Genomic DNA, 26,581 nt, shown 5'->3' with positions numbered 1-26,581 from the left:
GAAAACCAAAAACAAAAAACAAAACAAAACAAAAGGTGGATGCAAGAGGTTTAGGAGTTCAAGGCCATCTTGGGTTACACAGGACACAGTGTCAAATAATGAACAGGAAGCAGGGGGCAGGGAGAATTAGTAATTTTCACTGTTTAACAAAAACAAGGAGGGGATATGAGCCTGGGTGTGGAGGCAGAGGCCTGCAACTCCAGCCTCAGAGACGTAAAGGCGCGAGGATCAAGAGTTAGAAGGACCCAAAGCTGCAGGAGGGCATCGCTCTGACCATTTCCTGCAGTGACTGGGCTGTCCCCAGCAGGGCGCGGGTCAGAGCTGCCCTGCGGATGTGTAAGGAGCACGCAGAGGACACTGGCCCAGGGGTACCTGTGTTGTCAGGCATGGTGGCTTGGTCTGTGTTGCGCTCTCTCTTCAGGACAATGTTGCCGAACTGCAGGACAGCGGAGACGGTGCGCAGCATGGCTGTGGAGCGGAACAGAAGAGCATGTGGGGCTGGGACTCCAGACTTCTAATCACGCTGCAGGAACCCCAAGGTTGTGCTCAGTACCCCAGAACTGAAAGCTCATCTGTGAGCTTATTTGGACTTTAAAAAACACTGCAGGGAGTAGGAGGTGGGGGGAGGTGTTCTGGAGAGATGGCTCAGAGGTTAAGAGCACTGGCTGCTCTCCCAGCAACCACATGGTGGCTCACAACCATCTGTAATGAGATCTTGTGCCCTCTTCTGGCCTGCAAGCAGGACACTGTATACATAAAAAATAAATATATCTTTACACAAGCATCAGAGTCAACATACTCAGCTTTCTGTGTTCAAGCCTTGCTTTGTCCTGTCTGCCCATGAACAGAGAAATGATTTATACAACATTCAAAATAAGCCAGATGTTGAGCTGGAGAGACGGCTCAGTCAGTAAAGCAGCCTGTGCAAGAACAAGGACCTGAGTCTGATTACCCAGCACCCACATAAAAAGCAGGTGCATGTCTGAAACCCCGGTACTAAAGAGGGCGAGACAGGGGGATTCTTGAGGCTCAGTGGCCAGCTAGTCTAGCCCAACTGCCGGGCTCCAGACTGAGTGAAGGTCATCAGGTCTGGCAGCAAGCCCCTTTGCCCTTGGAGTGGCCTTGCTAGCCCCATGCCCAACACTGTGTGAGTATCTGGTATTGGAAGTCAGCTCCTCAAGCTCAGCAGCGTGTGCTCCTCCCACTGAGCCATCTCCCCATCTCCCGGCCTCACTGCTGACACACAGAGCTTGTGGCCAAGGGTATTAAAGTCAACGCCACAGTGAGTGAGTCTCACGGTGTTTTCCAAGTTGGTCACCAAAGCCTCTTTGCTGCAGCACTGAGCTGCCAGGCAGTTCACACGGCAAGAACTGCTCCATGGTTCAGGAACATGCTCTTCAAAGGATCCAAGTTCTGTTCCGGTTCCCATATAACTCCAGCTCCTGGTTTCTGTAGGTACTTACAGGCGCGCATGCACGCGCGCACACACACATATCTTTTTTAATTTTAAAAATTCCAAACATATTAAGTTAGGAAACCAAGAGAACCCCAGAAAGGCCACTGGTCTGAACTGACACAGCTAAGCATCTTTCTCTGATGTTGACTGACGGTTCTTGGAGCCAGATCACACTACCCTGCTCTGAGTGGCCACAATCGGAGCCTCTGAAAGAAGAGAACATACAGAGCTAAGATTTCTCTAGAAAATTCCCCAAAAGGGCTGAATACCCTGAAATTCTGGCAACTGGAGGGGATGCCCCCAGAAAGCTGTGCTCAGTCACCCCAGTGTGATCTGCACATACATGCTTCCTGTCTCTTGGAGGGAGGAGTTGAGCCAGGGTCTCATTACATAGTTCCGGCTGTCCTGGAACTCCCTATGGAAACCAGGCTGACTGTAAACTCCAGACCTGCCAGCCTGTCTCCTGAGTGCTGGGATCAAGGTTGTGTGCCACACAGACTCTTTCCACAATCATTTATTGTGGTGTGTGTATGTGCGCGCGCGTGTGCATGTGTGTGTGCCCCATAGCACATATGTGGAGGTCAGAGGACAACTTAAAGGAGTTGGTTTTCTCCTTCTTCAGGAACGGAACTCAGGCTGGAGGCTTGGCAGCAAGCTTCTTTACTTATTAAGTTTTCTTGCTGGCCCATTTCCTGGACGGAACAAAGGATTCTTCTAGCCTTTAAATAAATTTATTCCCATCCCAATTTCTATTTCCAAGTCTTTGTTGTTGTTGTTTTGTTTTTGTTTGACTCCTTGAGATTGGCCTCACGTATCCCAGGCTGGCTTGTACCTTTTGATGTAACTGAGGTTGATCTCCTGCCTCCACTTCCCTAGTGTTGGGATGGCAAGACAGCACCATGCCTGGTTTATCAGTTCTGGTGATAGTGACAGGCTCTACCAACTGGGCCCCAGCCCGGGCCTCAGCCCCAGCCCCAGCCCCAGCTCCTACATCCAGGTTTTTGTGTAAGATGTCAGCCACAGATCTTAGAGACCTCTGGCCCCAGTAGGATTTGGGGTTACAATCAATCTAGGGAGAAAGTGAATTTGATTTTGCAAATGCTTCGTGCCAGCGTGAGTTTTTCCATAAGGGATGCTAGGTGCTTGGAGAACCGGGGTCGTGCTGCCCCCTGGAGGACACGCGGTGCACTGTGGAGAAACAGCTCAGCCTGTCAGTCAGGAGACCACCCTGCATGGGGTGGGGGTGAAGAACTGCTGCTGACCACCTTGCCGTTGTTTCCGCTGATTTTTAATTTATGTGTATGGGTGTTTCGCTTGCATGTATCTGTGCATTGTGTGCCTACAGTGCCCACAGAGGCCAGAGGAAGGGGCCAGATACCCTGGCACTGGAGTTAGAAGCACAAGAGCTGTCATATGGGTACTGGGAATCAAACCCAGGCCCTCTGGGACTGCAGTCCATGCTCCTAACCACTGAGCCATCTCTCCGTCCCAGCTACTGGTTTTGCTATCAAAACTTGGTCACCCTTCTGAGACATTCTGTTCTTTGAGGGCACTGGCATTAGGGTCAATGATGGGCTGCTGCAGCTGTGTTTGCATCAGCTGTCTCCATGGCAACATTAGGGATCACACAGCATGCACTGCCCCCCAACAGCGGTTTCCTAGTTTACCCAGTCAACAAACATGGATTATTTACTCTTCCCTACACCACATTCATTCCAAGCACCTGACCTTCAAACACAGCTCTAGAAGGTGGACCCTGCTGCCTATGAGCCCAGCTTGACAGATGGGTAAACTGAGGCACATGATTCACAAATCAGCATCACTCATTTCATAAGCTGGCAGAGCCAAGATTCCAGCTGGAGCTGTGTGAGCTTTCCTGTCTGTCATACAGTAAGGTATTGTAATGCAGGTAAGTACCTGCACACAGCACACCCAAAGAAACTGGGGTCACGCACACACACACACACACATGCACACACGCACACACACACACACAGAAATGCAAGCACACACATACACATGCACGCACGCACATGCGCACACACGCACGCACACACACATGTACACGTATGCACGCACACACACACACACATGCATGTGCACGCACACACTCTATAGTGGTACATGCTTGTCATCCCAGCATTTGGGAAATGGAAGCAGGAGGATCAGGAGTTCAAAGCCAGCCTGAGCTACAAACTGTCTCAACAACAGACAGCAATCAAGGGTTGATGAGCTGGCTTAGCTGATGAAGGGGCTTGCCACCAAGCCTAATTGCCCGAGTTCAATTCCCAGGCCCTACAAGGTGAAAGTAGAGAGCTGACTTCACTAAGTTGTTTTCTGACAGAGCACACATGCTTGCTTACAAAAACACCAAGTAAATAAATGTGAAAAAAGAATAAAACAAAACAGCAAATATTTAAACAGAAGCCCAGTGTTGAAAGACAGAACTGGCTGGAAAGAGCCTGGAGAGATGGTTCAGTGACTAAGAAAGAGCACTGGCTGCCGCCTTTACAGAGGACCAGGGTTCAAATCTCACCACCCACATGATGACTCACAAACTGTTCAGCTTGCAGCCTGGCATTTACAGTACCTAAGGCTGGGAGGGAAAGACACAAAGAGAAGAGATACACAGAGGTCTTGAGTCCCAAACACTGTCTGCCCAGGCTGCCCTTGGGTGGCACACCAGAATTCATCTGCATGGCTGGTAGTGCATTAATTGGGTCCACAGCCACTCTGCCATCTCTTTCTGTCTCATCCTTGACCTGAGTCTATGCAAAGAGGGTTGGCTCTACTCCATACAAAGGGAATGCAAGGAGACTGTCTGCCACTCCTGGAGGAATGGAGGGCACTCAGGTCCAGAGCTGCAGTGGGGAGCTGGTGCCACCTTGTGGTCAGTAGTGACATGGCTCCTCCCAGCTAAACCCATCTGAGATTAGGATCTGGCTAATTCTTGCCTAGAATCTCCCAGTGCGGGTCTGGGCATGCGGCACAGTGGTTGCACACTTGAACAGCACTCAAGTCCCAGGACTAAAATAAAGCAATGAATTACATTAAATGTGTCTGGGACTGCAGTGGACTCCAGAGCCAGGTCCTACGGTCTCAGACGATGGCCACACTGAGATCCTGTTTCTGAGAGGTATATGGTGATCCAAGGTCAGGCTGTAAGCACATCCAAACTCTGAAAATTTCATTTGCAAAAATGGAAAACTCCCATCTGCCATTAGACCTTCTCCACAGCAAGCCAGCAGGAGGGTCACATGGGCCACCTGGTATCAAGAGGCTGGGCTGACCAGGCCAGCTCACCTGGGCGGGGGGGGGGGGGAGAGTTGCAATCTAGGGGATTAAAGCCATGGTTAGGAAATCTGGCCGTGGCTGTGGCTGTGGGCACGGGTGGGCACATAGTCAAGTGCTCACCACTCTGGAGTGGGCACTGGAGGAGCCAATACAGCTCCTGCGGGGTCGGGGGATGGATCAAGACTGTGAGGCGGGTCCAGCTGATCCCTCCACACCTAGGGGTCTCTCTGAGAGCCCGGTCCATCCAAAGGGGAAAACACCTCCACCTCTCAAAAGACACTGTGGTCCAGCTGGGGAAAGGGGCCGGCGCCTGCCATCACGGGACTTTGCAGGCTGAGACGTGAGCACTGCAGTGAGCCTGAGGCTTTAGCTACACAGTGAGTTCCCGGACGGCCTGGAGGACAGAATGGCGAGCCCCTGGACAGCCTGGAGGACAGAATGGTGAGCCCCTGGACAGCCTGGAGGACAGAATGGTGAGCCCCTGGACGGCCTGGAGGACAGAATGGTGAGCCCCTGGACGGCCTGGAGGACAGAATGGTGAGCCCCTGGACGGCCTGGAGGACAGAATGGTGAGCCCCTGGACAGCCTGGAGGACAGAATGGTGAGCCCCTGGACAGCCTGGAGGACAGAATGGTGAGCCCCTGGACAGCCTGGGCCACAGAATGAGACTCTGAAACAAACAAACCAAATAACAACAATAATAACAACAACAGTTTTAAAGGGTTGTAAATGCAGTTCAGTTGGCAGAGTACCTGACTAGCATGTATGAGGGCCTAGGTTCCATCCCCAGCACCACGTAAACCAGGCATGTTGGTGCACACCTGTCACCGCAGCACTTGGGTGAGTTTGAGACCAGCCTGGTCTACAGAGTGAGTTCCAGAGCAGCCAGAAAACCAGCCTTGAAAAACAAAACAAAACAAACCACTACAACAAAACATTCTGACCAAAAGCAACATGGGAAGAAAGGTTCACTTGGCTTACACTTCCACATCTCGTTCCAACTCTGAGGGAAGTGAGGGCAGGAACTCAGGCAGGAAATGAAGCAGAAACGTGAACAAGGCTGCTTACTGCCGTGCCCAGCTGCTTTCTTTCTTTCTTTCTTTCTTTCTTTCTTTCTTTTTTTTTTTTTTTGGTTTTTCGAGACAGGGTTTCTCTGTGGTTTTGGAGCCTGTCCTGGAACTAGCTCTGTAGACCTGGCTGGTCTCGAACTCACAGAGATCCGCCTGCCTCTGCCTCCCGAGTGCTGGGATTAAAGGCGTGCGCCACCATCGCCCGGCTGCCCAGCTGCTTTCTTACACAGCCCATGCCCGCCTGCCTAGAACAGTGCCACCCACAGTCGCTTGGGCCCTCAACATCAATCAATCCCTACAGACACGCCCACAGACCAATGTGATCACACAAGTCTTCAGCTGAGGCCCCTCTTCCCAGGTGGGTCAACGTGACACACATCACTGTTAAGACACTCCTCCCTTCCTGCTTGTGATCGCAATGGGAAACACCAGATGAACTTCACAGAAGACCTTCCTCACACTTCGGAAGCTTTCATCTCTCAAGCATGCCATCTTTCCCTGCACCATCCAGCTGCAGAGAATGTTCTTCCTACTGCCCTCGCCAGTGCCTGTCCCCTTACCTCAGGCCTCTGTCCAAGGACCTTCTTCCAGTACCCTGTCTAACCTCCTGTAGGGAGCTGTACCCCAACTGCCACCCCCCCGTTTCCCGCTCTGTGCCCCTCCAGACTCTGGCCAGCTCCTACTGGATCGTGCCCTTTACGGCCCGTGGCTCTCACTTGATCTCCCCAAGGTGAGGAGGGGGGATTCACTCACTCCTGCCCTGAAGAGCTCCAGTCCTTCATACACAGCGGCAGCCTGGGAGGTGGATCAGTTCATAAGCAGTGAAGACAAAGAGATCAATGCTCAGTCCATAAACGTGTTTACCACGTATGCCCGATGGCCTGAGTTCAATCCCCAGAACCAACCGTGGCAGAACTGGAACCTACACACACCGGAACTCACACTCGCACACTCACACTCAGACATGCTCACACTCACACACTCGCACTCAGACATGCTCACACGCACACTCGCACTCAGACATGCTCACATGCACACTCGCACACACTCGCACTCAGACATGCTCACACACACACTCGCACTCAGACATGCTCACACGCACACGCACACACTCGCACTCAGACATGCTCATACTCGCACACTCGCACTCAGACATGCTCACACGCACACACTCGCACTCAGACATGCTCACACTCACACGCACACACTCGCACTCAGACATGCTCACACGCACACTCGCACTCACTCGCACTCAGACATGCTCACACGCACACACTCACACACTCGCACTCAGACATGCTCACACGCACACACTCGCACACACTCGCACTCACTCGCACTCAGACATGCTCACACTCACACGCACACACTCGCACTCAGACATGCTCACACGCACACTCGCACACACTCGCACTCAGACATGCTCACACACACACTCGCACTCAGACATGCTCACACGCACACACTCGCACACACTCGCACTCACTCGCACTCAGACATGCTCACACGCACACACTCGCACTCAGACATTCTCACACACACACACTCGCACTCAGACATGCTCACACGCGCACACTCGCACTCAGACATGCTCACACGCACACACTCGCACTCAGACATGCTCACACGCACACACTCGCACTCAGACATGCTCACATGCACACATGCTCTCACACCTAGCCGCTCATACGCTCACATACATTCACACAACTCACAAACACACACACACACGACACAGACACCTTCATATGCACACTCACAATAAACAAGGGCCGGTGATGTGGCTCAGCTGGCAAATCGGCTGCCAAGTCTGGCGATTCGAGTTGAGACCATGCCTAGGACCTACAAAGAAGAGGAAGCTGTCCCTCAAGCTGTCCTTTGAGCGGCACGTGCTGTGCCATGTGTGTTTGGATACTCCTTACACACAAATCAAGAAAAATTTAATAAAAATTACAGCCCTAGCTGGTCTGGAATTTGCCGTGTAGACTAGGCTGGCCTTGAATTCAAGCTCCACCTGCCACTACTAGGATTTAAGACGCGCATCACAACACCTAGCTCTAATGCATTTTTAAAAAATAATAAGTAAAATTAAACTCTAAAATCAATCAAAGAAAAATCTCTAAGATCAAGTTTGATGGCTCAGCTCCTAAGGAACAACATTCAAGGTTGACCTCTGGCCTTCTACGTGTGCACACACACATGTGCACACATACTTGCAGGTGCACATACCACATCTGCAAGTATTTCCACCTGCAGACATGGGATATGTTTCCACGTGCACATACACAACAAAATAAATAAACAAATAAAAAATAAATAATAACTAAATGCATGCTTGGGCGCACTGGCTAAAGCAGCAGTAGCTGGGTCCCGGTACTTGGGCGCACTGGCTACAGCAGCAGCAGTAGCTGGGTCCCTACTTGGGCGCACTGGCTACAGCAGCAGTAGCTGGGTCCCTACTTGGGCGCACTGGCTAAAGCAGCAGTAGCTGGGTCCCGGGAGCTCAGGTCTCTCACCTGTGATCTCATCCGGAAGGAAGCCCAGCACACGCAGGGACTCCAGCGTCTCCTGGAATAGCTCCCGCTCCTGGCCAGGGGACGATGAGGGCCCGTTGGTCAGGAAGCGATAATGGGAACAGGGCTCCAGAAGGAGGTCAGCTGTAGGGAGAGGGCAGAGATCGGGGTCAGGGAGTGCTGGGTCACGTGTACCATGACAGGGCGTCTGCTGTAGGAGTGATGGATGGGCCTGGGGCAGGCAGGCCAGAGAGGTGCACAGACTGTTCCTCTTGGCTCGTCCACAGTCTCCAGGCCGGTGACCAGGATGGCAGAGACAGCACCTGGGGACACATGTAATGCCAGGAGCCACAGAGTGGGAACCGAGGTGTCAGAGGAATAATGCAGGAACGAGGAGGAAGAAAAAAGCTGTGGGCAGAAGGTAAAGGGCTAAGGAGCTACAAGCCAGACACGGTGGCACTCAAGAGACGGAGGCAGGCGTTGCTGTGAGTTCTAGACTGGCCTGGGCTATACAGCAACATCTCGTCTCAAAGAGAAAAGGAGGAGACAAGAGAGAGTACAATTTTAGCTTCAAGGAGTGGGAGCTGGGGAACACAGGAAGGGGACAGGCCCCATTGTGGAGCTGGTAGGAACCACCACAGAAGGCAGCTTACAGGCACAACAGCACACAGCAGCGTCAACTGGAAGCATGGAGCTGCCAAAAGCCAGAGCACGACAGAGTCACCGCAGGCCAGGAGGAAGGGGTGCAGGACGGAGCAGACAGATGCGCAGGCAGCAGTGAGAGCCAGGAGGCAGCTGGAGGCAGAGGTGGAAGCAGGGGCTGGGAGGCCAGCGGACAGGATTCACTGCAGCAGCCCAGGGCGGCACAGCCTGACTGGTGCACCGCTCCCACGCACGAGTGGCGGGAAGGGACACGGGGACTCTGTTCTGGGGATGGGACTCCCGCCCACTCTCCCAGGGCAGCTGGGGAAGAGAACACTGACCTTTTAGCTGCTCGCTAGCGCCCCCTAGCAGCTGGTAGAAGATGTGGAAGCTGCATTCATCCTTGGCCTGTCTGATGGCCCGGGATTTCTCCAGCAGATCTGGGAGGGAAGGCCAGTCAAGGAGCCAATAGGCGGGCTGTTCCCTGCCATCTCAGTGTTTGGAATGCAGAGGCAGGAGGATTGTCATGAGCTCTAGATCATCCTGAACTACATAATGAGCTCCAGATCAACACGAACTATAGTGTGAAATTAAAATAATATGGAGCTGACAGGATGGCTCAGTGGTTAAGAACACAGGCTAGCCCGGTAGTACAGGCCTTTACTCCCAACACTTGGGAGGCAAAGACAGGCACGATCTCTGTGAGCTTGGGGCCAGCCTGGTCTACAAAGAGAGTTCCAGGACAGCCAGGGTAGTTACACAGAGAAATCCTGTCTCAAAAACCAAGAAACAAAAGCGCCACGGGTTGTTTATTTTTTGTTTTTTCAGTTCTTCGAGACAGGGTATCTCTGTGTAGCGCTGGCTGTCCTGGAGTCACTCTGCAGACCAGGCTGTCTACAGTGATTCACTTGCCTCTGCCTCCCGAGCGCTGGTATTAAAGTGCACCACCATGCTAGAACACAGGCTGTTCTTAAACAGGCGACCGAGGTTCGATTCCCAGCGCCCACATGGTGGCTCACAACCATCTGTAACTCTGTTCTAGGAGATCAAATGCCCTTTTCTGGCCTCTGACAGCACCAGGGACATGGTGCAAAAATGCCCACACATACAAAATAACAGAATAAAAATAAATCTAAATCAATGGGAGACTGCAATATAAGTTCAGTGGGTAAAGGTGCTTGCCACCAAGTCTGAAGACCTGAGTTCGATTCCCAGGACCCACATGAAAAGCCAGCTCTTTGGCCCTCAGTTTTGTCTGATATTTTGAGATGGTGCTAAGTGCTGGCTGACAAGCACACCCTAACGTGTGCTGTTTCAGTGTGGGGTACACACTTCAGGAGCACGGGGCCAGAGCTCAGCAGCTTCAGTGTGGGATACACACTTCAGGAGCGCGGGGCCTGAGCTCAGCGGCTTCAGTGTGAGGTACACACTTCAGAAGCACGGGGCCAGAGCTCAGCAGCTTCAGTGTGGGATACACACTTCAGGAGCGCGGGGCCTGAGCTCAGCGGCTTCAGTGTGGGGTACACACTTCAGGAGCACGGGGCCTGAGCTCAGCGGCTTCAGTGTGGGGTACACACTTCAGAAGCATGGGGCCTGAGCTCAGCGGGCAGAGGAGCTACCTCACCCTAGTAGAACACCGAGCCCTGAGGCTCTGCCTAGCTTTCCAGGACTGTCCCCTGATAGTGTCCCACCGTTTAGGCAGTTGGGCACATCCTATACAACCCCACGGAGCGGACACTCTGGATGCTCTCCTGGCTTTCCTAGACCCAGTCCCTCCTGTCTCTCCCTGGATTCCCACAAAGCACAGTCAAGGGGCTGACCACAGGCTGAGTGGGACATCAGAAACACTGTGTGTGGAGGTCTAGACCCAGCACAGGGGTGAGGGTTCAGAGCGTTGTCCTCCTGGCTGCTTTCCTATCCTCCCAGGACCCTCAGAGGATACAGGTCTCGATATTTGCACCCACGATGTAGCCAGCGACGTCAAAGTTGATGCGGATGAATTTGCCCTGGAGTAAAAATGGGGCAGGGCCAAGTTGAGGGATCTCCCCAAATCCACACCTCCTTCTTCTTCCTAAAGCTCATACCCACGCTACTCCCTGGCAGGGGCTCTGCAGGGAATTCAGGGCCAGACAACTTTGACGAACCTCCTTCCTCAGACCTCCTCCCTCCACCCTTCTTCCCTACCCCCAGATCAGGCCCCAGTTTCCCAGACTGCCGGATACACAGCCCCCCTGCTCACAAATCGGGAAGAGTTGTCATTCTTCACAGTCTTCGCGTTGCCAAAGGCCTCCAGGATGGGGTTGGCTTGAAGAAGCTGTCGCTCTAGCTCCCCCTGCAGGGCATGGGAGATGGTGCATCAGAGAAAAGTGGGAGGCGGCCTCCTCTTGGGGCCAGGACTTCAGGGCTGACTTTCTCTGTGGCCTTTGGGTTGGGGAGGGAGCATCTTGCCTGCCGTGGGGAGTAGGGGGTTCTGGGAGACTGATGAGTGGAAGTGAAACAACCAACCAAGGGGAAAATGTTGCAGAACCAGCCGTGTTCCCATGAATAAGAAACAAAGGTTAGAAACTACAGCACAAAGAACACGGTTATTCCCAAATATACACATGGTGGATATGCAAACGGGGAGCGGTCTGCAAGGCGCACACCAAGCCGCAACGACCCTCTCCTGACGTGTCTGCTGCTGTAGCTCCCAGGTCCCCATATGCTACTCGCTGAAACAAGAGAATAACGTATACTACAAACTCCCCGGTGCAGGGTAGGCATTCAAAAATGCTGGTCTCATGCTGAACTTCCAGCGCCTCCAGTGTCAGAGTTACACCAGTTAGTGACTTGGTCAAGTGAACAACAGGAAGGAAAAAAAAATCAAATGGGACCAGGCATGGTGCTCACATCTGTAACCCCAGCATTTGGGAATGTGAAGGCAGGAAAACTGACATGAGATCAAAGCCAGCACGTGCTACAGAGCAAATTCAGGGCCAGCCAAGGTTACAAGGCAACAGCCCATCTCAGAAAAGATAAATAAAACAAAGAAAAACGGTGATGTGCAAAGTGAGGGTCGTGTGGCGTGGCCAGGGTCGTGTGGCGTGGCCAGGGTCATGTGGCGTGGCTAGAGTCATGTGGTGTGGCCAGGGTCATGCGATGTGGCCAGGGTCGTGTGGCGTGGCCAGGGTCGTGTGGCGTGGCTAGGGTCGTGTGGCAAGGCCAGGGTCATGTGGCATGGCTAGGGGTCGTGTGGCGTGGTTAGGGTCGTGTGGCGTGGCTAGAGTCATGTGGTGTGGCCAGGGTCATGTGGCATGGCTAGGGGTCATGTGGCGTGGCCAGGGTCATGTGGTGTGGCTAGGGGTCGTGTGGCGTGGCTAGGGTCGTGTGGCGTGGCTAGGATCATGTGGTGTGGCTAGGGTCGTGTGGCGTGGCCAGGGTCATGTGGCATGGCTAGGGGTCATGTGGCGTGGCTAGGGTCATGTGGCGTGGCTAGGGTCATGTGGCGTGGCTAGAGTCATGTGGTGTGGCCAGGGTCATGTGGCGTGGCTAGGGGTCATGTGGCGTGGCCAGGGTCATGCGACGTGGCCAGGGTCGTGTGGCGTGGCCAGGGTCATGCGACGTGGCCAGGGTCGTGTGGCGTGGCCAGGGTCATGCAGCAAGGCCAGGGTCATGCGATGTGGCCAGGGTCGTGTGGCATGGCCAGGGTCGTGTGGCGTGGCCAGGGTCATGTGGTGTGGCCAGGGTCGTGTGGCGTGGCCAGGGTCATGTGGTGTGGCCAGGGTCATGTGGTGTGGCCAGGGTCATGTGGCGTGGCCAGGGTCATGTGGCATGGCCAGGGTCATGTGGCGTGGCCAGGGTCATGTGGCGTGGCTAGGGTCATGTGGCGTGGCCAGGGTCATGTGGTGTGGCTAGGGTCATGTGGCATGGCCAGGGTCATGTGGCGTGGCTAGGGTCGTGTGGCGTGGATAGGAGAGCTTGTTTCTCCAGCCCCGTGGGAGAAGGAGCTCAGGAGTCTGCAGTATTGTGTGATGCTATCTGTGGCCTCTCTCTGCACACATGACAAGCAGCATGGGCCCAGGCTGTACAATTACAGTAGGTCTGGGGTGTGCACACAGTATGGCTTCTCTGCAGTGGGGGCCTAGTTGCATGCACACAGTAGGGCTTCCATGACCAATAATGGGGACATGACTATGTGCAGACAGCAGAACTGCACTAAAGTAGCATGGGGTTTGGGCATGTGCACATAGTGGGTCACCATGAATGGTTTTGGGGACCCTTGCTTTGTGTACATGAATACTGGGGGGTGAGCAACTACATGCACATAGTAGGACTGTGCTAAGTGACAGCACGGGGTCCAGGAGAAGTGGTGCAAATGGCAGGAGGCTTGGCCACATGTACACAAGAGACTGTATTAAATGCCAGCCTGAGGTCTCAGCATGCATACAGCAGGGCTGGCACAAACATGGGAGAGGTGTCTTTGTACGTCATTAAGACTGAACTAAATAGCACTCTGAGGCCTGGGTAGCACGTCACATACCAGGGCTGCCATGAACGGCAGGGTGAGTCTGGCTGCATGCACACACTAGAGCTTTCTATGGGCTTGCATACACACCGCAGGGCTGCATGGACAGTGGTGGGGACCCTGGCTTCATGCACATAGTATGTCTAAGTTAGATGGCCATGTGGTCCCTGCATTTGCATAGTAGGACTGTCAAAGTGGCCTTGTGGGTCCCTGGGGGGCTGGTGTGCCATTCTTGGGCCCTGTCTCCCAGGTGTCTGTGGGCTAGCAACCCCAAGGGACACTGGGGTGACACTGGGGTGGCAAGGGGATTCTCTGCTACTCACATAAGACAAGGTGCTGATGGAGGTCTGAGGAAGTCACAGGACAGGAGACATGGACCAGGACACACGGCACATGGAACATGGACAGACACATGGGTGACCCGGAGGCCTTGGGGCAGAGCTGCAACTGAAGGGCTGGGGCAATGGGAGTATGGGGCAGGGAAACCTCGGGATTATGTGCCCAGGCTCAAATCCCACGGTACCACCCCCTCTGCCCCACCACGACTCGCCCCCAGAGACTGTGGTAGCCATTCCCTGAGGGTTCAGAGACTGGGAACACCTCTACAGTCCTCTAAATCTAGACACAGGTCACCTAAAACCAGGTCTCAAAAAAGCACCTACTATGTACCCAGAACTATTCTAGAAGCAGCAAGGCTAAGAACCAGGCTCATCTCTCTAGCCTGCTGGCTCCTGGCTCTACACTGAGCACACAGGAAGTGCTCAGGCAGCCCAGGCAGAAATAGGACCCGGTACCAACTACGGGTGTGGAGTGCAACCCAAGACAAGGGGAGCTGCTGGTCTGGGGTGTCCCAAGGCTGCATGGCTTACAGGGACACCAGGCTCCTTCCTGCCCTTGGGAGATGACGCTACGTGGGCCAGGTACTGGATGACCTTCTTGGTGTTCTCCGTCTTTCCAGCTCCAGACTCCCCTCTGTGGGGCAGCAAGGGGAGGTGGGTGGGCAGGGAGACCAGGCAGCCCCTGCCCACTGGCAACTCTGCCAGTTTACCCAGTCCACACCCACTGGTGCAGAGCCACGTTCTGTGGGGGTCTCTGCCTCTGGAGCCCTTAAGGTAACTCACGTGCAGAGAATGGACTGATCCTCACGATCTGTAGGGAATAGAAGGGAAAGACAAGTCACCCAGAGCGTCTCTAGTCCCCTGGCCCTTTGCATCTCAAAACTTTCCAGACCCACAAGCAAAAGGTGGGATTGTAATGATCGGCCCTCCAGAGTTGACATATTCTATCCTGACTAAACATCTCACTTGCTGAGCAACCCTACAAAAGCAGCTGTCCCTCTCTGAGCCTGCATTTCCTCATCAGCAAGGTGGAGACAAGGACCCCAAATATACAGACTACAACTCACCTCAATTCGGTAAGTCCCTACTGTGTGCCACCTCAGGCTAGGTGGAGACAAGGACCCCAACTATACAGACGACTACAATTCACCTCAATTCGGTAAATCCCTACTATGTGCCACCTCAGGCAGCAGAATCTCAAGAATTGGAAAGGGAGGTCCTGGACCCCAGAAGTAGCTGAGACACAAGATGTCTATTCTGACTCCCTCCCTGGGTCTGGCACCACTGGCACCACCATCTCTCATACACTTTGACCACCTACTAAGTGCCAGGTCCTGTTATCAACAAGGAAAGGAACACTGAATAGCAGAGCTAAGACAGAAAACCTAGGGCCGCAGGCCGTGACTATGGATGAGGAAATCCCCATGCTTCTCAAGGGAGGAGTCATTTAGGGCACAACCACCGTGTAAGTCTCTGGAAACCGTTAAGCCAGACAATAAGCTGACATTTGTGATTACACAGCCCGTGTTCTCACGAGTGAAGACCGTGGCTGAGCACAGCCAGCCAGGTGACACAGCACAAGGGCTCCCGATGAACTTGCTGTGATGTGCCCTGTGACCCCGGCCCGGTCTCTGAGCTGCTCTGTGCCTCTATTTCCCTATCTAAAAAATGGGTTCAGCCAGGCTGCAGTCAGAGTCTAATGGGGCCTTTAAGACGCACTCAGCACGGACTGAGGGAGGGCTCAGTAGTTAAGAGCATTGGCTGTGCCGGGCGGTGGTGGTGCACGCCTTTAATCCCAGCACTCGGGAGGCAGAGGCAGGCGGATCTCTGTGAGTTCGAGGCCAGCCTGGTCTACAAGAGCTAGTTCCAGGACAGGAACCAAAAGCTACGGAGAAACCCTGTCTCGAAAAAAAAAAAAAAAAAAAGAGCATTGGCTGCTATGCGGAGGACCCAGGTTCCACTCCCAGCACCCACATGGTGGCTCACAGCTGTAGTATCTCAAAACTTCAGCTCCAAAGGGCCCAGTGCCCTCTCTGGCCTCAGCAGGTATCAGGCATATAAATAGTGTACAGACAGACATGCAGCAAAAAAATCCACTTCCAAAAAGATGAAATACATAAATCTTAAAAACAAAAGGCAAGACTCAGACGGCTCAGTGAGCTGGATGGCCTGAGTTTGACTCCCAGGTCCTAAATGACGGTGACGGTGACATAACCACCCCCAGGCACTCGCCTTGCATGCCCAAAGTCCATTCTCAGCATCACGCGAACCAGGAATAATAATCTCAACAGGAGGATCGGGAACCAAAGTCATCCTAAACTACACAGGAGCTAGGGGCGAGCCCGGGCTATATGAGATCATTTCATAAACAAAACGTCCAAATTCAGAGTGGGACACTGGGAGCAGTGGCCAGAACACTGGGTTCAAGTCATACCTCAGCACTACCCTTCAGTATGGCCGTGGGCAGTAACTGTACTGCTCTGTGCCTCAGTTTCCCCATCTGAAAATGATGGGTAATAGAAAAAACCTACACCAGAGGACTATTAAGAGGTTAAGTAACGTAGCCGAGAGACAGCTATCCTAGAAGACACTCCTATCTATACCTTGCACAGAAAGGACTCAATAGCACCATGGGCAGACCTACAGACTGGGCCACACAACAACAGCAGCTGATTTCCCAAGCCCCAGCGGACTGACCACATTCAGGGGCCTTCACACAGTGAAGAGCACCAAAGGCAAGGCAGTCTGCCTCGGACCAATCAGAAACCAGCAACAGGAAGAGAGGACGGGGCTGGAGAGATTCTTGGCTGATAAAGCGTTAGCGATCCCAAGGGCCTGAGTTCAGTCTTCAGTACCCACACAAAAAGCTGGGCATGGCGGGGGCACAGTTGTAGCCCCAGTGCTGGGGAGGCAGAGACAACTTCCAGGTCAGAGGCTGACCTTGGGTTCAGTTCCCAACTCCTGCATGGCAGCTCACAACCTCCTGTAACTCCAGCTCCAGGGGATCCCATGCCCTCTTTTGGTTCCCACTGGCACTGCACTCACATGCTCATACTCCACACATTCTCTCTCTCTCACACACATGCACACGTACACAAACACATGCATGCATGGATGCACACACACATATCCCCCACATTCTCACACACATGCATATATGCATGCACACACATATCCCCACATTCTCACACACATGCATGTATGCATGCACACACATATCCCCCACATTCTCACACACATGCATATATTCATACAGACACATATCCCCCACATTCTCACACATGTATGCATGCACACACACATATCCCCCACATTCTCACACACATGCATATATGCATGCACACACATATCCCCACATTCTCACACACATGTATATATGCATGCACACACATATCCCCCACATTCTCACACATGTATGCATGCACACACATACACACATACCCCCACACATTCTCACAAACACATGCATGCATGCACACACACATATCCCCACATTCTCACACACATGCATATATGCATGCACACACATATCCCCCACATTCTCACACATGCATGTATGCATGCACATACTCACATACCCCCACACATTCACACACACACATGCACGCACACACACATGCACGCACACACACATGCATGCACACATACACACGTAATTTTGAAAAAAGCCAAAAATAAAAAGCCAAGGAAGGAATGAGATCACAGAACATGACCCATTATTACCCACGACCTGACACAAGTATTCACTATGAAATAGGTGTGCATGTCACACACTTACAGTCTCTCTGGGAAATGTCTAGAGACCAGCATCAATTTCCTTTCAAAGCAATACTGTCATGAACACAGACCAAGATTTTTTTAAAGGGCCTGCATGGTAAGAACTGGAGCCCAGCCCACCTCCCAATGTGTCTCCAAGCCATCATTTGAGCCTGTCCCTGGTTCCCAGCAGCACCAGTACCCAGCCTGGTCCCTGCACTCACCCTGGAGCATGCTGCGGTACGCGCCCTCTGTCACAGCATACACGTGCGGTGGCACCTCGTGACGCTTCTTGCCCCGGTACATTTCCACGATAGCCTCCGTGTAGATGGGCAGCTGTTTGTATGGATTGATGACCACACAGAAAAGGCCAGAGTAGGTCTACGGCAGGCAACAGGGGAGAGAGTGTCAGGTGGCTGCCTTCAGCACGACAGCTGGGTTAGGTTGACATACAAGAGGAAACTGTACAAGGCAGAAGGTAGAGCTACACCCTGACAATGCACAGGTAAGGTTTATTTTGCTCGTGTTTTGCTTATTTTGTTTTACTAAGGGTCTTACTGCATGGCCTTGGTTGGATTGAAACGTATATGAATCCTCCTGCCTCTGCCTCCCCAGGGCTGAGATTATGAGTGTGTACTATGCTTGGCTCTCTGTCTCTCTCTCCCTCTGTGTGTAATTATGGGTATGAGTGTTTTGTCTGCATGTTTGTCTGTATACCACACGCATGCAGGACCCACAGAGGCCAGAGAGAGCCTGGGGTCTCCCGACTGGAGTAGAGACGACTGTGAGCTGCCTATGGATGCTGGAGATTGAAGATGATCAAGGGTTCTTGGCTCCTAAGCCGTCTCTGCAGCCCTGTTTGCAGCTGTTAATTGTTCGAGGTGAGTCTTACTCTAGCTGAGCCTGGAAAGCTGTAGCAATCCTCCTGCCTTCCAAGTGACAGGATTCCAAGAAGGAGGCACTTGGCCTGGCATGAGTGCTCCAGACGCTGCTAAGCTAACAGCAGACACGAATCTTCCCAGACTGCCAGAGGTGCACGGGCGAAGAGCCACCACAGAGGAGATGAGGCCAAGGAAGGCAGCCTCAGGTCACGAGCCTTGATTTCTTCGATGGACACATGTGACCCCAAAGCTACACATGAAGCTGTGGAAGCGATCCTGTACGTCTGGAACCCCAGAACTCAGGAAGCTGGAGCAAGGGGATTGCTGAGGGTTCTGGGCCAGCTTGAGCTACTGACTGAGATTCTATTGTACTCAGAAGGGTACAAGATCAGCAGGAAACACTCAACACCCACGGGGTGGCTAGAGAGCTGAGAACTAGTTAGCCCCTTAGCTAAGTCAGCCAGACAGCTAACTAGCCTAATGCACTGGAGACAGCCGGCCGAACAAGCCAGCTAGCTCACCACTTAGAGCACAGCTGCTTATTAGTCAGGCTAGTCAGCCAATGCTGGCTCTCTGGTGGGTACCTGCTCTGCCCTCCCGCCTCACTCTGGCAGGGTGTGGCCACCAGGCTGCCTGGTGCCACCTCTTCAGGAGGGGGCATGCAGCTGGCCACAAGCGGAAGAACCGGTTAGCCTAGTATCTGTCTCTCTAGTCTCCTGGCTGCTCCCAGAGGTCTCAGGGTGGAGCGGCTGGACCACATTCCCTGGGAGGGTATCTCATGGCCGCTGGCGCCAGAGCCCACTCCCCATGCTAGTCCCTTGGGCCAGACACCACTTGGGTAACACCCAGGATGGAAACCCGAGCTGGCCAACAGGGCCAGGGGAGAAATGGAAGAGGCCTCAGTTCCTAGAGGGTCCATAGAAGGGTCTGGAAGGACTGCCTAGCCTGTAGGGCTCTGGAGACAGGCCTGCTCCTCCCCACCCTCCACGTCTCCACACACAATTTGAGGATATTCCCCTGTCTGGCTTCCTCTGGAAGAGCCTGCCTCATTACAATGGCCCAGGGATTAAGAGAGAATGAATGCCAGCCAGCCAAGGTGGCCCCACCTCCTTCTCCAAACAGCAGTCTGGGATGCTCAAGTTACAGAGCCACTGGGAGCCAAAGCTGACTGCTCTAACTGTCTATGATGGAAGCCAGAGGCTGAGTTTCCCAGCTGTACATAACTTCCAGGAAGAACTGACCCCTTAAAGGCTTAGTGAGAGTCAGGCCTGGGAGCATGGGCTTGCCATGATAGCTACTCTGGAGACTGAGGCAGGAAAATCAGAAGTTACCATAGGCAACCTAGTGAGAATTTGTCTCAAAGTAAAAAGAGATCCAACGATGTGGTCGGTGGTAGAGCCCCTGCCTAGAATCCCCCAGTGAGGGGCTGGGGTGTGGCTCAGTGGTGGAGCCCCTGCCTAGAATCCCCCAGTGAGGGGCTGGGGTGTGGCTCAGTGGTAGAGACCCTGCCTAGAATCCCCCAATGAGGGGCTGGGGTGTAGCTCAGAGGTAGAGCCCCTGACTAGAATCCCTGGGGGTAAAGCTCATCATGAGCAAGGCTCTGATTTTGATCCCAATAGGGAAAAAGTCCACAAAGTTCAGCCCTGGACAATGGGCTCAAACAGTGACACATTGTCCCATGTTACACGGACCAGAGTTCCTGGCATAGTCATTCACTCCACCAGTTTCCTCTGCCACTGAAGTCCACTGAAGTCCCACTGAAGTCCCACTGAAGTCCACTGAAGTCCCACTGAAGTCTCACTGAAGTCCACTGAAGTCCCACTGAAGTCCCACTGAAGGGGCCAATCCCCTGGGCTGGCCCCTGGAGGCCTCACTTTCCACTGTTCTTACATCAGTTAGTCACAAGCACATATTGTGCATTGGCGGTCAGACAGGAAGGGAGCCGAAATCTCGGTGCTATCAATTTCCTACTGGTTGACCTGAGCAAGCAAGCCCTCTGGGTATCATTGTCTCCATGAATGGAGAACAGAATTGTGCTTCCCGCCCAGCATGGCCGAGAGCCTGTCAAAGTCCATGTGGTTTCTGGAAACTCGGCACCCATCTGCAGCACTGTACGTGTTTGGTGGGAGAGCCACCATCAGCTTGCGTTAGGCCAAGCTGAGGGAGAAAGGACACAGCCTGGTGTGTGCATGGCTAGGGAGGTGCGGTGGGCAACAAGAGTCCCTAGGAAAGGGATTCAGAGCTGAGCCTAGCAGAGACAGCTATGTGTATCCACGGATTCCTCAGTGACCATGGGCCCTGGGCCCAAGTCACTTAACATTCTGGAATGTCGGTGACATCAACAGTCCCCAGCAAAGAAGCCAGCCAAGAACTCAACAGCAGCACTCAGAGCAGGCCCAGGACAGCTTAAGTCCTCGATAAATATTTACAGTCACTATTCTCAGGGTTTTTTTTTTTTTTCATTATAGTTGTAACATTCTTTGTTAAACTCTATGATCCTGTTTGCTCTCTTATAAATGGAGTTAATCACACCTTAGCTGTCCATGAGACACACCCAACAAGCTTATTTAAGAGGAACAAAAGCTGTGCGTGTCACCCCCCACCAGCCCGGAGTGCCGTGGCCATGGGATGTGAGGCAGCAAGCAGGCCTCTGGAGACCTCCTGCATTTCCAACAGGAAGCCAGGATGTGGCACAACTTCCGTGTGCAGTACCCCCACTTGAAGTGCTATGCAGACATCAGAAATAGATCACAGAGCTTGGCAAACCACCTCAATCAACCTGGATATCATCAATCCCATGACATTATTTTGTTTTATTCTGCTGTTTCAGAACAGGATATCACTCTACAACCCAGCTGGCCTCAAAGTCAAGATCCTGCCAGAAGGTGTTGAGATGGCTCGGGGAGTAAAGGTGCCTGCCATGGTGACCTGAGTCTGAACCAAGATTCATGCCTACGAGAGAACCAATCCAGCAAGCTGCGCTCTGACCTCCATACATGCCCCACCCCAAGTAAATAAATGTAACCATTTTTAAAAGAGCCTCCTCTCTTCTCTATGCCTGGTTCCATGGCAGTTTTTATTTTTATCTCTTTCTCTTTGTCTTTAGTAAAATGGGGCTAATAAAGGCCACACCTTGCTGAGCAGAATGAAATGAACTAATGAAGCCATGTAGGCTCATTAGTCTTGAATTTTCACTGTTTATTATTACAAAGTGATACAGGGTGCCCCATACAGGACATCCAGCCAGGGGAAGCAGGCTCCAGTCGTTGGATAAAGTACAAATTGGGCCACTCTTAGGGTTGCTAGCTGCCATTCCAGCTACGCTAAAGGACAGGCAGCAGCAGCCCAGGTTAGAGGCCAGCCTTGGTTACAACAGAGATCTCATCTTTAGGTAAAAAAAACAAAAACAAAAAAACAAAAAGTGGCTCGGGGAAGTGGCTCAGCAATAGAAAACTTGCCTAGAATTTCCCAGTGAGGTGCTGGGGGCGTCGCTCAGTGTTGGTGCACCTGTCTAACCTCCTATTCCATAAAAAATAAAGCATTAGAATTATTCACTAGTTGGAGGACAGTCACAGGACTCTAAGCCACTCCCTGCTAATCCAGGTCAGGTTGGAGACACCTGGCACCCCACGTGGGGGAATGTCACTCACATAAATGAGCCCGGAGTAGTAGCGCTCTCGCAGGTTGTGCAGGACGGATGCCTCGTTGAGGCAGGTGAGCTCAGCCATGTCCTCTGCCTTGCTGAACTTGGGTGGGTTCATGCGCTGGATTTGGTCCCTGGGCAGCCGCAGGCGCCGCCCACTCTCCGCCAGCTCCACTTCCGCCTCCTCCTCACCTTCATCGCGGAGGGCTGCGGCCTCGAACCCATGTAGTTCTGAGGGCACCCATACCATACGCCGTGCTGTCCACTCCACCTGTGGCCCTCCAGGGCCGCCCACGTTTGGTGTCCGGGGTGTAAACAGGAACGGCTGGGCCGCCTCAGGCACAGGGCCTGGCCTGGCAGCCACCTTCCTCCCAGACACAGACAGGGTCATTGCGGCCATCGTCTGTGGAAAGAGAGCGGGCACATTAGTTGGGACTGTCTTTGGCCACACTGGGACTTAAAGCCCTCCTGCATGCTAGAAAACATCGTACCACTGAGTCACCCCTCAGTCCTTTTTTCTTTCTTTCCTCTTTTTTTTGGGGGGGGAGGGGTGGTTTTATTTTTTTGAGACAGGGTTTCTCTGTGTAGACCAGGCTGGCCTCGAACTCACAGAGATCCGCCTGCCTCTGCTTCCTGGGTGCCGGGATTAAAGGCGTGCGCCACCACCGCCGGGCTCCTTCTGCTTCAGTTTTACACTAGATGGAATAAGACTGTGCCACCTGGCCCAGATTTGCTACTTAAAAAATTCATTTCAACTGAATGTGAGGGCCCACGCCTTTAATCCCAGCTCTGGGGAGGCAGAGATAAGCAGATCTCTGAGTTCGAGACCAGCCTAGTTTACAAAGCAAGTTCCAGGACAGCCAGGGATATACAGAGAAAACCTGTCAAAAATGCAAAAATAATAAACAAACAAACAAATAAATCCATTTATTATGGGTCTGGAGAGATATTTCAGAGGATCTGAGTTCAGTATCTTGTATTGGGTGTTCACAACTACCTGGACTCACCCCCCCCCACACACACACACATAAAGTAATATAAATAAATCTTCTTGTAAAGGATTTATTATTTGTGTGTGTGTGTGTGGTGTGTTTGGGTGTGTGTGTGTGTTTGGTGTGTTTGGGTGTGTGTGTGTTTGGTATGTTTGTGTGTGTGTTTGGTGTGTTTGGGTGTGTGTGTGTGTTTGGGTGTGTGCGTCTGGTGTGTCTGGTGTGTGTGTGTTTGGGTGTGTGTGTCTGGTGTGTTTGGTGTGTTTGGGTGTGTGTGTGTTTGGCTGTGTGTGCCTGGTGTGTGTGTGTGTTTGGCTGTGTTTATATGTCCACATGTATGAAGTTCTCACAGAGGCCAGAAGATGCACTGATTCCCTGGAACTGGAGTGACGGTGTAGATGCTGAGGAACAAGCAGCCGTTCTCTGCAGAGCAATCAGTGCTACAATGTCTATACCACATGCATGCAGTACCCATGGAGGCCAGAAGAGGCTGGTGGATCCTCAGGAACTGTAGTTACAGACTGTTCAGAACCACCATGTTGGTGCTGGTAACGGAACAGAGATCCTTTGCAGGGAGCAGCCAGCAACCCTAAGCACTGAGCCATCTCTCCACTGCCCCTCCCCTCAAAATGTGCTTACCATAAAATTTTAAATACACTCTTGGCTTGCATTCTGTTTATATTGGGCGGTACTATCCTAATCTCAGGAGACAGATAAAAGATAAATTGTTACAATCATGTAAATGGTTCAATGGTGACAAACGGCTATCAGAGGTATAGAGCAGGGAGAGGGGATGCTGGTGCCGAGGCCGCGCTTACATTTTACCTGGACTAAGTAGCAAAGCCTTTCCTACTAAAATAAAGACCTGCATGATCTAAGGGGTGGACTGCTAGGACGGTGGGGTAAAAGCAAAGGCCCTGGGGCAGGAATGTGTACCTGTCTGCAGCGCTCCAGTGGCTGGCGCTGCAATGAGGAGAGGGTAGGAGGTGGTAAGGGCACTGCCCACTCTAGGGGGCCCAGACAGGGCCCGGATCTGACGTCTGTCACCTCTGCACCCACCTGCCCCATAACCACAGGATGGTCGTCCATCCCCATCCTCCCTCTGGCTCCCCCGCACTCTTTCTTACATTCATTCCGCATTCTCAGAGGCACCGGAGGCTCATGAGGTGCGGGGGCCCCGCCTTTGAGCAGGCCTTAGGGTGCACTAAGTCTCGGATTCTTTAAGGAGAGTTCCTGGGGGCAGTCACAGTACCTGGGCGCCTTCCCACCTGCTGGGTCACTGATTAGGGAATGTCGCGGTTCCAGGGGGTTCAATTATCCCACAGAGAATGTCCCACACTCTCTCTCTTGCAGGAAGTAGACCCTATGGTCCCGTCACCTCCATCCAAAAGCAAAGAGCACCACACCCCATCTTCCACTTCACCCTGTGACCAGGCCACCTGCACCTCCAGCGCACCCCTTGGGAGCATCCACCCAAGCTCTCAGCTTGTTCAAGGGGTTTCCCCCTAATCTTGTCCCCCCTAATCTTGTCCCCAGGAGCGTTTCTCACATGTAAACTTCCTCCCAGCCCCACGAGCACCAACAGCCAAAAGTTCCCAGTCACTGTGGCCCCCGAACTCAACAAATGGTGAGCCCCAAAGGGCCAAGGATCACCCCAGGCTCCGTGTGGCAAAGATACACCCAGAGCCAAGCCCCATCCCAGGGACTTTACCCCACCCCACCCACCTGCTTCCTCTCCAGCCTGGTGGCCTTTGACCAGAAAGGGTTTCATGGCTCTGAGCCTCCCCGCCCCATCACTCCCCCTAAGTGCTAGAAGAGCAGGCTCAGCGCCTCAGAGTCAGGGCTCAGGGCCCCGGAGTGGGAGCTGCAGCCCCACTGGTGCCCACTGCAGCCAGGGTTAGAAGTGGGGATGTGGGGTTCCTAGGACCTGGCCTCAAATGGCTGAGCTCCAGTCACACACCTCTCCCTTAGGCAGCAGGAATGTGGTGCCAGGACTCATTAGTGTCACTTAGGCAGGTGAGAGCACCTGGGAGGGGCAGACAGAGCTGTGTGGAAAAGGAAAGCAGCCAGGGCCCCGCCCGCCCGGACAGGGGCTGGGACAGAACCAAGCTTATGACCTCAGCCTATGGGTGAGATCCCATCCTGCTCCCGCCTCCTCCCTCAGACAGGGGGTCCGGGTCCCAGCTGCCCCTCTCACACACAGGGGTCCCGCTCCCGCCTCCTCTCTCAGACACAGGCATCCAGGTCCCAGCGTCCTCCCTCAAACACGGGTCCAGGTCCCAGAGTCCTCCCACAAACACGGGTCCAGGTCCCTGCGTTCACCCTCAGACACAAGGGTCCAGGTCAAAGCCTCCTCCCTCAGTCACAGGGGTCCAGGTCCAAGCCTCCTCCCTCAGTCACAGGGGTCCTGAGCCCAGTCAGCTCTCCTCCCTGAGGTTCAGGTGTCCAGGCCCCAGCCTCCTCCCTCAGATCAGGTGTCCAGACCCCAGCCCTTCTCCCTCAGACCCAGAGGTCCATGGTCCAGCTTCCTCCCTCAGACCTATGGGTCCTGAACCTCAGTTCTCCTTCAGACACTGGGGCTCATGCTCAGCTTCCTCCTTCTGACTTGAGGTACCCGGCCCATGGACCTCCGGAAGCTCGCATCCTAACCCCCTCTCCTCCTGATCAAGTGTCCTGTGACCTGCCTCCTCTATCCCGTGGACCCCCGAGGATACCTGGGCGCCTGGCGGTGGAGAGATGGGGAGGCCTTGGAGTCCAGATCCTCTCCAGCACCCAGGTGAGGCCGGCTCTGCGGTCCAGAGAGGGGCGGGGCCTCTAGCGTCAGGAGGTGGGACCGGCCTCTGACATCACCCGACACCTGCCGGGCTGGGCAAGGGGGTGGGGCCTGGAGCGGCAGCCAGCCAGAGGTAAAACCTGTTGCCAGGTGGGCGGCGGCAGATAAAGGTGAAAGTCCGGCGCAGAGCCAGCCTGCACACGCTTAGGGTTCGAATCCCTCTCCGGCCTTCTGGACCTCCGCTCTCCTCGCTAGGAACTGAGGCTCATGAAATCAATAAAAATCACGTGGGAAAAGGGACCTAGACTGCTGTTTTATCATTTATTACCTCTGAACCTCAGCTTCCTCAACACTGGAAGTGAGGCACCCCAATCCTTAGGTACGATGCCAAAATGCTATGTCTGCTATGAAGGCTTGGGTCTCTTTAGGGTGAACTGAAGAGGAAGCATAGGGTAGGCGTGTCTGCCAGAAACTTATAGTTTTCTCCTTAGACGATGTAAAGAGTTCTGACTTACACAATTTATTTTCTTTTTTGTTTTTCTGGTACAGGGTCTTAGGCAGTCTAGGCTGGCCTGGAACTGGTCGTGTAGCTGAGGCTGGTCTCGAACTACTGATTACTACTGTGGTGTTATTTAAAAAAAAAGGGGGGGGGGAGCCACATGGCCAGGCACACCAGGTCCCTCCATTTGCCACCACGGCCCGGTTACTCTGTGAAATGGGGA

General features: G+C 53.2%; 1 protein-coding gene across 2 annotated transcripts in view; it reads right to left on the bottom strand.

Annotated features, from left to right (window-relative positions):
• Window positions 1-26,581, bottom strand: part of Myh14 (myosin heavy chain 14) — a 72,464-nt gene that overhangs the window by 34,179 nt on the left and 11,704 nt on the right. The window contains exons 1-11 of one of the 2 annotated variants that reach the window (XM_041656418.1): window positions 25,801-25,955; window positions 22,105-22,500; window positions 17,798-17,954; window positions 14,601-14,628; window positions 14,349-14,451; window positions 13,803-13,826; window positions 11,215-11,307; window positions 10,918-10,981; window positions 9,317-9,415; window positions 8,337-8,477; window positions 373-468 (exon numbers count right to left, since the gene is read on the bottom strand). In XM_041656418.1, coding sequence (XP_041512352.1) covers window positions 373-468; window positions 8,337-8,477; window positions 9,317-9,415; window positions 10,918-10,981; window positions 11,215-11,307; window positions 13,803-13,826; window positions 14,349-14,451; window positions 14,601-14,628; window positions 17,798-17,954; window positions 22,105-22,497 — 1,198 coding nt within the window. In that variant the 5' untranslated portion in view covers window positions 22,498-22,500; window positions 25,801-25,955. Of the gene's footprint in view, window positions 1-372; window positions 469-8,336; window positions 8,478-9,316; window positions 9,416-10,917; window positions 10,982-11,214; window positions 11,308-13,802; window positions 13,827-14,348; window positions 14,452-14,600; window positions 14,629-17,797; window positions 17,955-22,104; window positions 22,501-25,800; window positions 25,956-26,581 lie in introns of those variants that run through there. The other variant, XM_041656335.1, reaches the window with a different exon arrangement.

The sequence above is a fragment of the Microtus oregoni genome, unplaced genomic scaffold, assembly GCF_018167655.1.
Source record: "Microtus oregoni isolate MIOR12 unplaced genomic scaffold, Mior012 000000F_ref0000247, whole genome shotgun sequence".
NCBI lineage: Eukaryota > Metazoa > Chordata > Mammalia > Rodentia > Cricetidae > Microtus > Microtus oregoni.
Note: the sequence above shows the minus strand (reverse complement) of the source record. Positions and strands in the feature narration are given on the sequence as shown.